The following is an 18913-nucleotide window of genomic DNA, read 5'->3' on the forward strand; positions in this document are numbered from 1 at the left end:
GGTTTTTATGAGGAGTGTCCTCCGGCTCTGATTTAATGTAGTTGTGTGATTGTGTTGCGTTTGTCTAACTTGTGCTCATGACAGCGTTGAGTTTACATGATGGTCTACATGCCATTGCTGACTGTTGCTTGTTAGCAACTTAGAATATCTAATTATATATTAGATGTTCTTATTGGAAAACACAATTTAGGGGGGTCTCACTTAAGACCTACAACAAGACCTTTTTTGTTCATTCGTTCGTTCGTTCGTTTTTTGAGGCAGGGTTTCTCCATTTAGCTTGGCTGCCCTGGACTCACCTTGCAGACCAGACTGGCCTCAAACTCATAAAAATCTGCATGCCTCTGCCTCCCTAGTGCTGGGAGTACAGGCATGTGCCACAATGCCTGGCTAAGAAGAACTTTTATAAATCTTAATTTATTGCCCTTTTATAAACTTGGATTATATCTCTTTAAATTGTTACCCTTGCTTTGACTTTTAATATAGACTTCATATCCTCTTTTATTTTAATGTTTATATGCCTTAGTCTATCAGGAAATAGGATGTTTTTGATGGCTACCTATAGATGTTATGTGACATTTTCATAAAATTCCTGCCAAGAAAGAATGTAATTATCAAGCAAGTACTCATGTAAACATACTTAATATTCCTTCAGTTCGTACTGGTAACAGGAATTTCAATTATCCCCCTTGTCCAGTTAAGGCAGCTCCAAAATGCTAGGCTTGTTCACCTGTCCCCAAATGCTAATGTAAGGTACAAATAAAGCTGTAGGGCAGAGAAAGAGAATGCCATCAATGTCACTACACTGAGGATATGACTACATGGACCAAGCAAACCCAAGCCCATTTTTAGGGAACTTGGGAAACGGTAGTTGCATCTGTTTTAATTATTCCTTCTGTGTCTCACTAGTAAGCCATGTTAGGATTTCCTGCATCTCTTCCTAACGTGGAGGTGACAGTTATCATAGAGCCACTCCGCCAGGAGAGAACGCATTCCAGCAACATCCACAGGTAGTCACTGGGTGAGACAGGGCTGTGGCGGCAGCAGCAGTGACGGTATGATCCAGCTAGGGACATTCCCAGGGACAGAGGAACCTGATCGAAGTGGAGGCTTTCCCACTAAGCTGTGCTCTGAAGCAGCATAATGAGGGGGTACGTTGTGATCAGAGGGGGGAAAGGGAGGGTGCCATACGCCTATAATCCCAGCATTTGAGACACAGAGATAAGGGGATTATGAGTTTGCGCATCTACAATATAAAACAAAACAACACCCAAAACAAAACCAACAAAAACAAAAAGAAAAGAAACTCCTTGGTGGTTAAAGATTAAAGTGCTCAGAGTTTGCACCGTCACCTTTGCTGCATGTTACTTTCCACATCGTTATATGTTTTAACATTAAAATCTGATTCTAAAAAACACAAACGTTTTAAAGTCGTTTCTAAGGCCTATAGAAGGATAGTTAGAAGACCCTGAACTATAAAAGGAAGACTGAGAGCCAAGAAAGAATAACCTACAAACAAGAGGAGGCACTGACACTATTAGCTATTCACAGTGACTTTGCTGTTCTCCCATCTCTTTCCAGCCATGGCAATCTCAGGTTTAGTCAATTGTCTCAAGGAGGTTTCATCTAAAAGAATTCACCTCTAGGTACACCTGAGCCGCCTGGGCCCCGGCAGTGTCTACTCCTTTCTTGGGTGGTCTCAGCAGGATGTCTGGCTAAGGCTGTGTGTTGCTAAAATACTTCTGATGTAATCAACACGGAAACCTGTCCACTACTGTTTCAAACACCCCCGCAAGAGAAGCAAAGCTGCATGTCAGACTCAGGGTGCTGAGGTCCCTGTGCTCCTTCACACTAACACCACCCTCTGCCCAAGCTGGGCAGTCCTGAACTGTAACAATGAGCCCCAGGAGGTCCAGAGCAGATCCCACCACTGCAGGTAATCTGCTGGTAAGTGCATACACATAGCCGCCAACCCACGCTGCTGCTGTTTGGTTGAGGGACAATGACAGGCATGGGACTGCAGTGTTCTCCGCATTCACACTTGTAAACCTTACAGAGATGGGCTTGATGTACCTGATCAGACACCAAAACAACTTCGTGCATTTGCGATCTTCTCCCATCATCTGATATGCCGAAGACTATTATTATCCTTGGATAAAGCTGACAGGATCAGCTTTGACTACACATGCAAAGAATACATGCTTTACCACAACAGACGCCGAGTTTTGTTCTTTTAATGGCCTCTCTACCAGACGGACCTGTTTCTTAGGTAACTACAGTATCCGCAAGCTTCTTCCTTCAGTATGAAGAGGACTGATTTACGTGGATGCAACATGTGTAAAACTACAGTCCTTGGGGCTAACATGAAGCTACATGGGCTGTGACTCTGCAGGCTCTTAGTTTCTCAGATCTTCCTCAGTAGGCCTTTTCTGACTGCAGTGAGGCAGCCATCCATCTACACACCACACAGAATCAGAAGACAATGATACCACACAGTGCTTCATATTTGCTAATTTTCAAATTACCTAAAGTCACAAAAAACAGCACTAATGCTCTATTTTTAAAATTAAATCAATGTGAAAATAAAATGATTATTTTGGTTGAGTTTTAAAAGTGTTCTTCTCAATGAAAAAAATTCCAGTCTTGACATTTCTGTAAGCTATAAGGGAAACAGAGCAGGTGTGGGCAATTTTAGGCCCCTACCACTCAAACATCATTGTAAGTTGTACTCCTCTTTCTTGTTACTGTCACTGCCGTACTTGAAGGCTTGTGTCATTGTGGACAAGTGTCCCACTATGGACAGGAGAGCAAAATCCTCTTTCAAAGGCACAGAACTCTATTTTAGATAAGGCTAGGCAAAAGCACAGGTCAGCATTCATTGAGTTATTTTTCAAAGAAACCTGCAGTAAAAGCACAGATTCAAAGATCTCATGTACCTAGCTATACAAGAGGGGAGGAAATACCCAAGGGCATGGGGAAAAGAGAAGCAAGCTGTCTGGAAGGGAGAAGTCACTTCTGATATGCCAACACCCAGGCCAGGGACAGACTGTAAGCAATGGGCTACCAATGCCTAAAACAAAGCCCCAGGCTGACCCAAGAGAGAACAGGCAAACTAGCCCAGAGCTGAAAACACCCTTGGGCAACACCAGCCTGGCGGCTCCCACTGCTCAATGGATTCCAGTCTTACTCAAATGATAGACTAGAACTTTCTTGATGATAATTTGGCTAAGCAGAGTGAATTCAGACTGACATGTCTATGAAAACATTTCCACAGCTACAAATACCATTCATATCAAATCAAATCCAACATGCCTTCATAGCCTTGGAAATTATGACCAACCAGTCAATACCAGACAGACATCCTCCCCAGTCTCACCTATCATTAAATACGGAAAAGCCTTTGCTTGGCTACCAAGAACACGTCTGCCCTGCAGATCTGAGCAACGCCCTAGATGCTTCCAATTCTTCTGTAGCACAGTATTCACATTCACTTTGTTTGAGTTCACGGGGCTCATTATTTTGAATTCTTCTACAAATAAAGGTTATTTTCTCAGCCACATGGCATTCGAAAGTCAGCTAAAGTCCTCAATCAGAGCTGAAGAAGAGAAACTATTAGAATAAGAAAACACTTGAGGGCAAAGTACCTAAGCATATATGCAAAAATGTCATTGTAACACTTACCTATCAGGCCCTTCTCCAGCGTGAAGGTTTTGTTTGTAAACATACATTCAAAAGCCACAATGTGGAAAATCTTGTTCACTGTGTTGTGAGTCCCAACTATTCGAATATACCTGAGGATGAAAACAAAGTACATCTGTTGAAAGGAGCTCTGCAACAGCCAAGGGAAAGGCAGGGCAGGCACACTGAGCCAGGCATGGGGTGGAGGGGACCTCGAAAGTCCTCGAGCCAACCGCCCAGGCCAGCTCACGGCCAGGCCATTTCATGGGGAACAAAGCAAACCTCGGATTTGACAGACCTGGAAATCACACCAGGTACTATTTATTTCAACCCCTGTACATCGGAACAAAGGTAAATCCATGAGACATTTACCCTGGAGAATAACAACCAGCTTCTACTTTGCATCATGGCTAAGAGTATATCTGGGTACAGTGCAAACCTACAGGCAAAATCAAATGCTTTTGGCTCCAAGGGCTGAAATGGATGTCTTGCATCCATTGCAGACAAATGCAGGAAATCAATACTGCTTCCCTGCCCGAAAGGAAACATGCACGTAAGCCAATGAGAACCACTCCGGGTGTCTTTTACTTTAGTGTTGCTAAGTCCCAGCTGGGAAGTTCAGCCTATATACTTACGACAGCCCCCACCTGACTGCTGGGGAGCCTTGTCTGTACAGAGGACCCAGCCCGCCTGGCAGCCTCCCTCTGGGCCACACGGCTCTGCCATCTGCTCACGGTGTGGAGTTTCACCGGGCAGGTCTGGAGTGTCTTGGCCTGTTCACCCTGTCCATTTCCCTAGAGGCTTCATCTCCGACAAACAAGCATTAAACCTTGGAGCGAATTGCTCCCCTTAGCTCTAAAAGGACTGAGAGTTCACAGGTTAATGAAGACACAAACTCAGTCTTCTGAGTGTCACACAATTAAAAAGAAAATGTGCCCTACACTTCCTTACTAGAATCCAAAGGAAGAACCATGAGAAATAACTAGATTAACTAAGAATGCTCTTCCAAATTATGAACTATGCACTCTGAGGGCCAGGAGCATATGAGAACAGATTTCAATTAGGAAATGACAGGCTGGGCAAGGTTTCAGCAAAACCCTCCCCCGCATGTACAACAACCTTTGATTTAGATAATATATTTTACTTCTGAGTTAATCACTGTTCCCTAATTCCATAATTTTCTATCATTTCTCACCACTCCAAATTAGCTGTACAATGTAAAAGACTATTTGGAACATTCACACTAAGGGGACTGTATTTAGGGCCTCTGCATTACAGCCTATCTTCTTCTGTTTCTTCCAGCCTGAGCCTCATGGCATTCCCTGTGCATCTCATTCAGCCGTCTGCTCCTTGACATGAGCCGATCACTCATCTTCATAACCCATATTAATGGGGTCTCCTGGACCAGCTACTCAGAGTGCTTAGACTTCCTGCAGGATGACACCATTCTTCCCTTGCCAGGACTCCTCTTACCAAGACCCTGCAGGCTCAAGGAAGCTTTCTTTGATTTTCACATCAGACAAAGAGGGCTGAAATAATTAGGTTTTCTTTTGGTTTTGCCAGGGAGTTCATTTAAAGTCAGTTCCTAATGGTCTGAGGAGTATAGATTGTGTTGTCTTCCACTGATGTCAGTGACAGTCTCCCTGATGCTTTCTGGAAGGGAAGGGGTGTACTAAACCTGGCACCTTGGCCTATGTCTAATTTTGGTCATTTCCTGTAACCACAGGAACTCAACTAGCATAGCACTTTCAACCGCATATGGCCAAGGCATCCTGAGTGCTTCTGTCTGCAACCTTAGAGCAGGCAGTTTGGTGGAATCTGATCATATTCTGTTCTCAAGGTCAAGTTACCATCAAAGAACAAGCTCTCCTACTGTGTAGGGTAAGAGTCAGAGCCAGGGGTGGCTAACAGGGCCTTTCCCCTCAGCAGTGCCTAAGCAGATGTTAAGCAGGTCCTACTTCGCCTTTTTAAATATGAAGCCAAGCTTTCAAGGTTTAGACTATAGTTATTTTACCCTGGAGTAAATGGCAAGAATAGACAAAACCACACAACCTTTCCTTCCCTTGACCCGGTTATAAGCAACTGAAGACAAACAGTTGTAGTGGAATACACTGTACAATTTTAATGACACTGTTTGTGACAATAAACAAAATAATAGATAAGATCAGAAGAACACAGAGAAATGTCTCCAGATCAAAAGCTCACATAAATGAAGACATTGTTATCTCTGCCCATAGTCCTGAGGTCGAATGAGCCATTCATCACTTTATATCACTTGCTGGCTACACAGCATACCCATAAGCCCCATCACCCTAGCTCCATCCACTTTCAAAGCCTGAACAAGCATAACTTACAGCAATGCTTGATGTCCTTACCCAAGCTCACACTTCAAGAAACAGAACACCAGAAGAAAGAAGCCAGGCTCCTTCTCTCCTGCACTTAAGGGCCAGGCTAGAAATAGCACATGGTTCCAAAAAAAAGCCAGGCTTTGATGACTGCTGACAGCCTGGAGGCCTACACTAAGAATTCAGAGACCTGTCTTACTTGGAGATCCTTAAGCAACAACTGAGGAGGAAACTTCCCTGATCACAGACTCCTTACCAGAGCTCAGAGTGGAGCACCCCAAGGCAAATGAGAAGCTATAACAGAAAACCCAAGAGAAAGGGTTGAGATGGAGTCCATTTTTTGTTTTGTTTTTAAAACTACCTTTGAAAAGCAAAACAAAATGATCCTAACATTTAAGCAAGAGGTGGATATCACTCTTCTGCTACAAGAAATCCCAGAGAGCAAACAGGTAAAGCTTGACCCTTCCCTTCAGCACTGTCTCTGTGGCGTGTGGTAACAAGGGCAGGGGCAGCGAGGGCTTCGTCAGTGTGCAGTGAGGACCGGCGTTACAGAGCGTAATGCTGCACTTTGTTCTCTCAGAGGTCCTCAACACGGCAGTGTAGTCTGAAGATAATTAAAACTTAAACGGTGCTGCAGAAGGCTGACAGGCAGAAGATTGGTTAGTTCTGGGGAAGATAAATCCGTCCACACGAGTCCTAGTGAACCAGCCTATTTCTGACATTTTCCAGCTTTCCTTGTGTTCACTGTCTTTGAGTGGCTGACAAAACCTGGGCCTTGCACACCATTCAGAACAAGATGTTTCAGTAACGAAGTTCTTCAGAGCTAAGAGACTATGGTGAAAAGGGGCCTGTCTTCTTTAATAACATAAAGTTAATTTTCAGGCCAGCCCACTAAAACTAGAAGGTACTCGAGAGTTTAGAACAATGTGGGCTTCAGAGTAATACAGCCCTCCACGCGATTACGTAAGTCACTTGAGAGAAGAAAACCGTTTAAAAGGTTTTGAACCTTTGTTTCCTCCTCTATTAAGAAATGCCAACAATACAACCCCAAGCCATAGGTTTTAAAAGCCAAATTCCATTGCCAGGTGCAGGATACCACCTTATGAGCTGTTGGCCAGGTAAATCCAAGAGGCTACCAAAGCAATAAAGGACTGTACCATTTGACTGCTGACTGAACTAGTCAGCAAGATCCTACTGCTGAAGATACCACATGCTCTGGATACAAAACACAAAGAATCAAATCGGACAATAAGCTGGCAGCTCTCGGCACTAGCTAGCATTCAATGTCCTGGAAGGCATATATAGGCCACTGGGGGGAGGGGAACCCTCAACAGTCACATTCAGCTGTAGACACTTTGTGCTCCTGCCTGGAAAGATATGCCTCCTGGTACAATAGCGGCTTGAGTGTCCTAGGTTAGCCAGCTGCTTCCTGATCAGACCTGAAGCCCATTTTAGGGAGGGAATACACACCTAGCACTGCAGAATTGCTCAAAAGCCTGAGGCTAGGAGGTCACAGGATACATGGGGGAATCCACTGCTTATGTTTTCCAAATGGAAATGTAGTTGAACCGCCTTCCCTATATTTACACTAATATACAATGCAACACTCAGCCTTGAGCACAGAAGCTTGTTTGGGCAATGGATGATGGTCAGCGTGATGAGAATACATAACTGCTGAGTGCTGGGTCCCAAATGGAACATCTATGTCAACCCCTCCCAGTCCCAGAGAACATCAAGAAAGAAGATGGAAAAAAAGACTCTGGAAACTACTGGGTAAGGAGAAGTGCAGCAGAACACTGACAGTATCACATGGCTGATGCAATGAAGACACAGAAGCTGTGACTGCCTGTTTGGCCCCCCTACCCTCCCCCCTAAAATAGGAAGGAAATGAGGGAAGAAAAGGAAAGAAATAAGGGTAGGATGGGAATAGGTGGGAAGAAGAGGATCAGCTGGAGGGTAAGAAGGAGGGGGGTGAATGTAAATCCCAGTACATTGTATACAAAGTACAACAATGTCACTTTTTACAAGTAATTAACAATAAAAACTAGCCACCAGAGGTCAACAATCCCAACTTCACAGAGTATTGAAATGAGCTAAATACTTCAAAGCACGGAAGTTAAGACTAGTTAAGTAAGCTCTCACAGCAGATAAGGACACTTTGGGGTAGACTGCTGGGTACAGTATTTGGGGGTTTGGACTTTGAATGCTGCGCAGATGGTGGAGTGGAACAGGCCACAGGGCAGAGCTGGCCCACACACATAGGTCTTGGCCACCCTCTGAGACAGCACAGCATACCCTGTGCCAAAGGAAGCGGGTCTACTAAGGATGCATATCTGACCATGGTATTTCCTACTTTGATCATCCAGCCAAAAAAAAAAGTCCTTTCTGGGCCAGTGTGAGTGCACGTGGAAACAAGGGAGACACTAACAGCCTCACGTGAGTTCAAACCCTCCACTCTCCTTTCCAAGCTCCCTCTCTTGTAAAGAGAGAGAAAGGGATCCAGGTACACCACTCAGCCCAACTGAATGTTCATATTAATTCATTGAGAAACATGACATTTTCTTACAGAGGCTTAGAAATCTTTTGTTTTGGTGATTTCATGGTGTTATCTGCCTGTTGTGGGAAGGTACAAACTCTCCCCCTTCATCTGTTCATCACTTCTGGAAGCATCTTCAGGCTGATTCCAGAGCTAATTTCTCACGCTAAGATTGACCGTCAGGCATCTTAACATACTAAAGAAAAAAATCAGTAGTACGTACATTCCCACCTAGTGTAGAGTTCCAGTGGACTCCAAGCTGACTTTGTTGCTGGAACTAATCCTTCACCCTTACCTCAGTTACATACTGGTCTGTACTGGGCATGTTCTATTATGAGATAAGATTTAATTTATTAAGACTACTTAAGTAAGCTCTCAAGGAATCAAGTGAACCTAAAATTCAATAGAATTTTAATCTTTGACAAAGTTTATTTTCAATTGGACTTTCCATCATTGGCGTAAACAGATACTCCTGGAAGCCAGAGTTACGGTTAGAGCAGTGCACATTTTAAAGAAGGGATCCTTAATAGTTTCCATCTTCTTCCACATGACCTTGGAGAACTCTGAGAAATCCTTTTCTTTGCTGTGGTTGGGGACAGTCCCCTGACAAGAACAAGTTGCTACTCTCACTTGAGGTTTTAGGTGTCTCCCAAGGCTTCCATTTGACCTTTCCCTTCTTCCTCCTGAGAAAACACATGGTCCCCCAAGCCTAAGAACAGTTAAATTCTGTGGTCACCAATAGTCCTACAATGCTGGGCATGAGCTCAGTGCTTGTAACAACAGACCACAGCTAGAGCCAGGGAGTGGGGTATGACTTTGGGTCTTGTTGCTAAGGCAGCTAGTGGAAAAGAGTTTGCTGCCAGAATGACAAAAAGCTTCTAGAAAAAGCATGCTGCAACAGGAAAGATTTGTAACTGTTAGAAAGCCTTCCCTCTGGCTGCTCTGTGGAGCTATAGATTCTCCTCTGCAGATGCTGGCGAAGCCCCTGCAGCGTTGTGCATTTGGAGAGGGAGAACTATGGAGAGGTTAAACACTCGTCCAGCCAGCCTAAGCAGAGGCTACCAGCTCAGAGGGCAAACAGGCCCCTTGCTATCTGGCCTTGGGCCCTGCAGAGGGAGCAATCATGCAACCGCTTCCGAGATACTCAACCTTCAGGGCAAACATAACAAGAAGCCATTTTGTTTCACTGCAAAAATTGATGCCACGGAGAACCTGGAGCAAGGAGCAAAGATGATGGGTAAAAATAATCACATCGTAATAACCCAGCGCTCCCCAAGCAGGAAGGCACCCAATACAGAGGTAAGCAGCTGCTGTTCTTCATAAAAGAGACACAAGTGAGTTTCCAACAATAAGTTTTTCCTGTCCCCCAAACACTGAGAGCCTAACACTGCCATGTGCCTTCAACTTACAAAACTGTACTTGGAATTACTATCCCCCAAACTAGTTGTAGTAGTTATACAAATTATACAAATTACATGTGGTGTAAGGTTTATTCAGTTCATTTAAGTTTTCTGCTTCTGCTTTTAAGCTCTCAAAGTCATCCTGAGTAAATCTGTCGTTAATCAAGATCCACCTACCAGGTCCAAGAAATTACTAAGCCCTGTGAGGAATGGGTTAAAAGACAGGACATAAAACGTGATCTGGAGACGTATACTAAGCCAAAAGCAAGAACAGAAGTGCTGTATAGCTCTACGCACACAGAGCCAGGGAAGACCTGGGTTGACTTCTTCATTTGTCTTGGCCTCCACACTGGGGTAGCCATGGAGGGAAGAGAAGGGCAAGCGTTCATTACCTGCTCAGTCACATACGTCAGCTTCGTCGTCAATCACGGGCTCTCAGAGTATAAACTCTCAAAGTCCTACTGAGACCCCACTACACTTATTTCAAAGACCAAAACCACACAAACACGATCAAAGGAGAAAGGGTCCCCCTCTTTGCCTCACCTCCGTGACCAACAGCCTATGCGAGCGGTAATGCTGAGCACCTGTCATTGCCTGCGACTCCCACCCCCTCTTGGAACTCACATTTAAACCAAGAAACAGACAAGTTTTTTTTTTTTTAATCAAATAATTATCTATCGTTTAGAAAATAGACTACTCACCATAGAACCTTACAGACAACACGCTTAACTAGAAGGTCAATAGTTACAAAACCATTACCTGGCAGAATGAAAGCTGAGTCAAACGGGAGGACATAACCAGTTTTGCCCAACACAAACACGCACGGAGGTAGAGGTCTAGCAGCCTATCACAGGTACTTAGACCAAGTGGAAAAACCCAGTCACACGGGCTCCTTTCATCCCACAGAGGAACCAGTTTGATTCTCATAGGAAGAAACACGTGTTTCATGCTTTAGCTTTCTTTTCTTCGTATTGTGATATTTAAGGGATTACAAGGAGAAAGTGGGGGTGGGATATATACAATGAACATTTAATGAGAGGAAAAAGTAGAAAAGAAAAAGAGAAGAGGATGAAGATGAGGGTATGGGGAAGATAGCACAGCAAGTGTGAGCAAAGCAGCCCCTGCTCTGTGTGTGCTGCTAATGTGAACAAATCACCAATTTTATTTCTCAATAAGACATTTGAAACCAACACTAAGTATATAGTAACAAATAGAACTAAATTACCATAAGTTCAACATTTGCATTTTTTCATTAACTTTTCCCCTAGCCAACGATGCTGAGGGTGGGGAAGAGAATTTCCTAGCTTTATCTTGGCAATAGTTGCATTATCTTCCCAGTTCACCCAATAGGCTGTGCACTTCCACCAATGCAGACAAATTAGCCTAATGGAAGTTTACACTGGAGAAAAAAGCACAAGAAAATTAAAGCAGTTAGTTTCCTTATGAATCTGTTAAAACTCATTTCATGACTGTGACCTATAAGACATCTGCTGTGGGGGGTCATGAGTCATGGTGGGAAAGTATTTCTTTTTCCCTTAACTAGGATGCTCACGGGCCATTCACTGCAACAAAACTTTAAGGACAGAAGCGCTTTTTCCCCCTCTTTCTTTTCTTTCTTTCTTCTTTCTTTCTTTCTTTCTTTCTTTCTTTCTTTCTTTCTTTCTTTCTTTCTCTCTCTCTCTCTCTCTCTCTCTCTCTTTTAGAACAGGTGAATAATTGGGAGAGAAGGAGTGGTAAACAGGAAGAGAAAGTATGTGGGTTATGGATGTGATGGGAATGTGTTCTGTGCATGCATGAATAAGCCTCTGTGGTCAGGCAGAGTGGCTCATGCTGTCACCCCGGCACCCAGGAGGCCGAGGGACCACTACCACTACCCTCAAGCCAGACCACTCTGCCAAGTGACACCATATCCCACAAACAATGGAAGAAATACACTTCTCAAGATCACTAGAGTGTACAGTTCCATATGTTAGTTGTGAAAAGTTTAGTCACTGGCCAAGACAGTCTCAAAGTGTCAGACACTGAGAGTACCACAAAGCGCAGGGATGGAGGACGCCAGCCTCTGCTTCACTCCGCTGAGAAGCCAGAACTGGAATTAAAAGCTAAACAACTCTGCATACACCATACATGCAGCCTTTCACAGTCAGTACTGACATGCAGACAACTGTAACACATGTAAGGTCATGCTATCATGTGTATTTCACATGTAAACATGGCATTAAATATCCTGTCAACAGTCTCATCTTCACACTGGAGACTTAAAGCTTCAAGCTGTAACCCCCAGAGCCCTCGGTTCTTCACACCCAACTAACACTGTATTTGGGCGACAGGTCCTCAGAACACTAAGTGAAACGCAGTGGGAAAACTAGCCCAACTCCCAAAGTTCCACATATGTCATCTAATATCCCTGGAGTCACAGAAAATTTCAGGGACCTTCTTTTTGTCCTTGGGAAATTCTGTACCTTTACTCGGAATGAAAAGGAAGTGGGAGGAGCCATGGGGAAGCAAGCTGGAGATTTACTTGGCAAGCAATTCAAGTAGCTCTCTAATTATGGACAGCTCTCAACAAGAGGCAGAATAGGAAAGTAAACAAAAACAATGCTAGAGAAAATGAGGCACATATTCACCACCAACAGACAGGAAATGCAGACAATTACAGGAGACGCACAAGGACAAGCCGCAGTGAGCATGAACACGTACCGTGCACCCCTCGGGCTGCTAACGTCTAGTGTGGGACCAACGTTGCCACAGAAGCTTATACTCTAGTTTCCAAACAGCAAGGCAGATTACTGCACTAATTTCAAGTCTACGCCTATGAGACACTTATTCAAGTCTCAAGAACTTGAATGAAAGCAAAGCAGAGCGGGAACATTCTCCAAGCAGCACTATAGGGCTGCCCGAGGCAGGAGCTAAGCTGACCGAAGGCAGATTCAAACCTGTCAGTCCTTCGTCACCTTAAAAGGACTTTCTTTGCTGGTCCACACCCACGGCACTGAAATTCAACCAGAAGCCTGTCCACCATCCATATCTCTTGTGGACTGGCAAACAGCTTGGGAGGTAAAACAGTTTGGCAAGGATTCTTTTCCTCCTCAAAATGTCTTCAGAGTGCAACCATTCATGCCCTGGGCTATCCTGGTACAGCATTAGTACTAAGACAGTGGGCAGACAGAATGCCTTACACTTGCTTCACAGATTCAAGAAAAGAAACACTGGGGGTAGGAGCATAACGCACACAAAGTAATGTGTGCTCCTGTAAAGGCGGTTTGGTCTCACTAAGATTCTAGCCTATCTCCAATAGTTTGGCCTCTTCATTCAAACAAACCAAAGCTGCCTTTACTGCTTGTTCCCCTTTGATTTTAAAAATAATATTATATGTGCACATAGTTAAAAATCAAATTGCCTGTAAGGCTTGCAATGACAAATCTTCCATGCTCCACTTCCTCCCCTCCTCAGAGGAGCTGCTGTTATCTGCTTTAATTCATTATTGTAGGATTTATCTTGCATCTATAATCAACACGTTTCTGACGCTATTTCTTGATCTGGTTTTAGGCTTTATCGACCAATGCTACTGCAGAAGACAAAGATTTAGCTTTTTCCTCTCCAACTATACCATTCCCATCCCCCAATGTAGATTGTAACGTGGCTGGATCAATACTTACTGTTTACATTATGATTATGTAAATGTTATTCACATCTAACTCCTGCACAGGTCTTCCTAGTTAGAAATGGCATTGGGTTCTTTGTTTTCTTTTGTTTGAGAGAGGGTCTCATTCTATACCACAGGCTGGCCTCAAACACGAAGAAATCTGTGTACCTGAGCGAGGGTTACAGGGATGTGCCACCGAGGGACCATGGCTCAAGGGATTTTTTGCTTTGCTTTATTTTCTAAGAACTTCACACTAAACCCCAGGACAGCCAGAGCTACACAGAGAAACTATCTCAAACAAACAAACAAACAAACAAACAAACAAACAAAGGCATCTGTCAGATAATGCCTGCTTTCAGATTCTCGAGCTCATCCCTCTTGGGCCGGCCAGAAACATGGGGAGCTGTTTCTAACTCCCTTCCCTGAATGCTAGTGTTCTAGAAGCAAGCGATAAAACTGGACCAGAAACTGCATTCACGCCGTAGTGTGTGTGCATGTTAGGGTAGTACCAACTGCAAGGTTCTCTGCAGGTCATCGTTCGTCCCCCGAAGCATGGTTCTTCTCAACTGTACCCCACTTGGCTCAACTATTTTAACTCATCAATTAAATTCCCAGTTTTCCGCTCTGGTTGGGAAGAACCAGTTAAGTTCTATGCAGCATGAAAGTAGATCTCGAGTTCAATGTTGTTTCACAAATACAGAGTCAACCAGCCCTCCTCATTTAGTCATCTGCTGGTTGCCGCTTTACCGGTCATCACTGTGCAGGTGCTTTTCTCTAAGGGCTCAACAGCTTTGGACTCTACTCTTGAACCTCTTCAGTCATTAAGCACTTGTTCATCAGCTTCATAGCTTCCTCTCCCCATTTCCCTTATAATTAAGCATTTATGCCTACACAACTTTGCTCATGTCTTGCTGGGTTACTCTGGAAGGAATGAGAACTGATGTGGGCTCACTTGTTACCATCACTAAAACCTCGGTTACTTTTCATAAGGGAATGCCCCTCTCTTTGGATCTGCTGGTAAAGAGCAGAGTTCAGCAAGAACTTCTAGGGTCCTTATTGAGTCTAAGACCTGTAGCCTTCAAGTTGCTGTGGCCAAGCAAAAACTGGTAAGGAAACTACAATGGCCATTTCTGCCCTCTTCCATCCCCATTTCAGCCTTGTCGCAAAATAACAGCATTCCCTCACAGCTGCTTCCCCAGCCGCTCCACAGCCACACTCCTTCTGCCAGGTCCTCAAATACTTGTCTCAGACAACTCAGCTATTTCACCTTCTAGGCTGTTATTTTCACTAATTAAGTGTCCGAACAAGGATACATCCAGACAGTCCTATAAATTATCACCATTCTGCAGAAAGATTCAAATGACTGACTAGTCTTGTTAGCTGCAGGCTTTGTCCCCCCAGCAGAACGGGGGGGGGGGGGGTGTTAATACATACTGGGTAAAGATAAAGTAATTCAGCTCATCGGCACACTGCAACAGCTGCAGATGCTCTGGATGCTGTGTTTATCTTGATAACTGTGGAAAACACCATCTCCTCCCCTTCCTACTCTCCAGCACAATCACTAGCTCCACACGCAGATGGGCAGATCTCTGGAGCAGAGTTGTGTCTGGTGCCCTTCCTGCATATCCGCCATGCACCCTTCTTTTGCTGCTGTTGCTTCAGATAACAGCTGCTGCAGGGGACCTGATAGATTCAGCTGTGGGTCCTTTGGATGCTCCCAAATACCTCAGCTCAGCCAGCTGCATCAAAGCAGAGCCATGGGAAGTAAGTGTCGAAGTTGGAGGAAGTGCACAGTGAGCACCCTCTTTAATCCCTGTACCTGCTGCTTCCCGAGGCAGAAGGCAGAAGGCTGGCTGGGGCAGGAAACAAAGACATACACGGTTCCTGGGATGCCAAGAGCCGTGAGCGGAACATGGGAGCACAAAACCGTAGGGAGAGTTTCGGGGGCCCATCTACTTTTACTACTTGTTCTAGGAAGCCCACGAAAACCCTCAGGCTGTCTGTCTTCTTGGGCCAGTTAGACAGGGGTAAGGCAAGAGAAAATGTTTTCAACCTCTTGTCACTTTTGCTCAGCTCAGTAGAGTCCAGCTAAAACATAATGACCCGCCTTGTATGTTCAGGACTGGTCTGGTTTTAGCACAAGCTTCACATCTCAGGACACTGCTCAGTCTCAAAAAAACAAATTTACCAGGCCACCAGCAGTCATTTCCACTCTGGGAGCCGCTGAAGCTGAGCTGCATTTACATTCCACTCAGCACCTTCATCTTTCAGGCTACTCCTGCCACCCCGCCACTTCTCAGCCTGTATCATACAGTCTAACACACAAGGGCATTAAAAGGCCAGCTTGTGCCTGACATGCAGCAGAAACCGAGACTATGTCGTCCGAGCTCACCCAGCTTCTCTTCTAGAGCCCCTGTCAGAAGCATAAGTCATGGAGCCCACAGAGCTGAATCAAATGAGCATGGCAGAGACTGAAAATGCAGCTTGTGTCAGTGCCCAGGGAAGCAGCGCCTCCCTCCATAATTTCAATGCTAAATCTCAAAGGAAGAAGCTGGAGAACACGCCATTGCCCAGGGTGGATAATTCTGTGTGCAGATTTCTCTGGCTTGCTTTGCCCTCCCCTGCTCTGGCCAGAATCAGGCCACTTCACTGTTTATTATCAGGGGGAAGAAAGAAGGCAACGTTTCCATTTTAAACAGTTTTCTCAGGAAGGAAGCCCAAGCTGTGGGCTCACAAGGCTATTCTGTCCTGGAGGACGAGGTACGATCTGTTTATTTTAATCATTTGACTCCTTCTTGTACTCAGACTGAATAGAGCGCTAGGTCTGTGTCTGCACTGGAGACTAGGAAAATTACAAGTGTCCCACAAGAAAAGCAGTGACTAAACTACACAAGCTCCCATCTTTTAAAGAATTATTTTGACAATCACTAGAGGCAATGCTAACACTAGCAATTAACAAAAGAATAATCTTATGTGTTTACATGCTATTCTTTAACTTCCTTGTAGCCTAAACTACAGAAATCTATTAATTCAGCCTGAGTGTGAAGTACCAATTTCATAAAAACACCTGAATGAGCAACTGGGTTTGGCTTATTTATCTACCTTTTGGAAGCCCATTTCCTCAACAGTAGTGGGGAAAGTAATGCTATCTACTTTCAAGGGAATCTACAAGAACTAGGCACACAGTAAATGTTCGGTTCAGGGGGAGATACACTGTAAGTACTCAAAACTGTGAATGGGTACATTCACAGTTGGCTTGACATTTTTACTGGGCAACTACCACATGCTTGAGCCCTTTAGACAATAGAAAAGGAAACAAATATGAACAAGTCAATTCCTCAAAGGCCCACTGTTTTAATGCAGACAAGTCGTCAATGCCAATTATAAACATCATGCAAACTACACTAGCAGCATGGCAGCCCATGGCAACAGCACCTCAATCAGACAGGGACAACCAGGAAATGCTTCCTGGATGTGGTTGCTGAGGACCAAGAGATGAGAAGGAAGGGACTAAAGGAAGCTGGGAAAGGACAATCAAGGCAGAAGAATAGCAAGTGCAGAGTCTGGGGGAGGTGACAGCCTGGGATGCCAGAAAGACTGGACAGAGCAGCAGAGCTGAGACTGGACTGAAATGTGCTGGAGCAGCCACGGCAGAAACACAATCTGCTGCAAGAACAGCAGGGCGGGCAGAAGGGTGGAGGCTACATAATGGGGAAGTGGGTTTTGACTCAGCCACACCCTTTTCTTAGTTTAGTGACAGTCTCCTTGAGTGCCCATGGACCTACCTTAGTGTAAAGGTGTGGATGAGTGGTTCTTAAATCAGACTCATTTGGGGAACCTTGGATATACATGCATGCTATTCTTACAGAGTAATTTAATTTAACTGAAATGAGATAGAATGTCTAATGTATGTCTTGGTTCTCAAACTGTGGGTCACAACCCCATTGGGGTCAACCAACGCTCTCAAAGGAGTTGTTTAAGACCATTGAAGAACATCATAACAGTATCAAAATTATTGTTATGAAGTAGCAACAAAAATAATTTTATGGTTGGGGGTCAGCACAACAAGGGTTAAGCATTAGGAATGTGAACCACTGGTCTAAACTGCAATAAACACAGCACAGCCAGCCATAAACACAGACACTACAAACGCAAAGACTAATTATTTTGGAGTTAATGTTCCTTTGGATGACTGGGCCACTGGACCAGCTTTTCAATGTGTCTTTGTTTAGTTTTCTGGCATTTCTACTGACTACTTCTACTTAGATGCAGCACTTGAAATTGTGGATCCTTTCCCAGAGACCTTTACAAGTCTGTGCCTCGTACACCGCTTCTGCTCCTGGAATACCTTTCTCTCTTTAGCCTCTGAATGAACTGTAACTTCTCTAAAGCGGAGCACCTACTTTATGCACCATGTCCCATAGCCACTCGTTCCAAGGACTTGTTCCTGCCTCACTGATGTGTGCCTAACTTCTACTGTAGTGCACCTCACGCCGTCAAAGGACTAAGTGTTCACTTTCAGTGAGCACTCAGGTCTTCTTGAAAGCACAGCACACGTGTCCTTCAGTTTCCCTTTCAAAGCACCCAGGACAGGACCAGTACAGTGCACTGAATCTATGAAAATATTTGTAAACTGAAGAAATAACTGGAGAAACAAAAGGTAACTGCTGTAACAGCTGTGCATAAGAAGTTAGGAACATTTAAAAAAAAATTGTTAAAATTCACCAAACCTTATTTACATGAAATTAGTTCTAAAATAATATAGATTATGCCTAAGGAATCAAGAACAAAAACTGCCCAATTGTATAGAGTTTGAAACTTGCTGTTCAAAGTCTGGCTCAAATCGATCTCAGTGAGGCAGTATTTTCCTTGTCAAAAATCTTTTTTGTGGGCTGGTTGTGGTAGTGATGCCTTTAATCGCAGCCAAGGAAGGTAAATCTCTATGACTTCAGCGCCAACCTGGTCTACAATATAGTGAGCTCCAGGCCAGCCAGGAGCTCAGACCTTTCTCAAAACAACAAACCTCAAACCCTTTTTGTAGAGCAGCCGTGTGCTAGTGGGATAATATCATGTTACAAAGGCGCAGGAGCAAGGCTGAAAAATCTGATGATATAGCAGAAGAAAGAAAGAAAAACACTAGCAAGTTTTTAAGTGACAACCGTCAGCAGGTTGGAGATTACTTAAAATACAATAGAATCAAATAGCCATGGAATGATGGCAGGGCTCCTCAAATATCATCACCGAAGAGAGAAAAGGTCCTTTCTCGAAGGACATTATTGAAATCTGGCTTTCATGGCAGGCTTAGAAATAC

The 18913-nt window shown here is 44.2% G+C and overlaps 1 protein-coding gene across 2 annotated transcripts in view; it reads right to left on the reverse strand.

Moving 5' to 3' along the window:
• The window catches only part of Btbd9 (BTB domain containing 9), a 346626-nt gene that overhangs the window by 112008 nt on the left and 215705 nt on the right, over positions 1 to 18913 (reverse strand). For both annotated transcript variants that reach the window (XM_060369206.1, XM_060369205.1), the window contains exon 7: positions 3679 to 3788. In XM_060369206.1, coding sequence (XP_060225189.1) covers positions 3679 to 3788 — 110 coding nt within the window. The remainder of the gene's footprint in view (positions 1 to 3678; positions 3789 to 18913) is intronic.

This window comes from Meriones unguiculatus, chromosome 16 (genome assembly GCF_030254825.1).
Source record: "Meriones unguiculatus strain TT.TT164.6M chromosome 16, Bangor_MerUng_6.1, whole genome shotgun sequence".
In the NCBI taxonomy this organism is placed as follows: Eukaryota; Metazoa; Chordata; class Mammalia; order Rodentia; family Muridae; genus Meriones; species Meriones unguiculatus.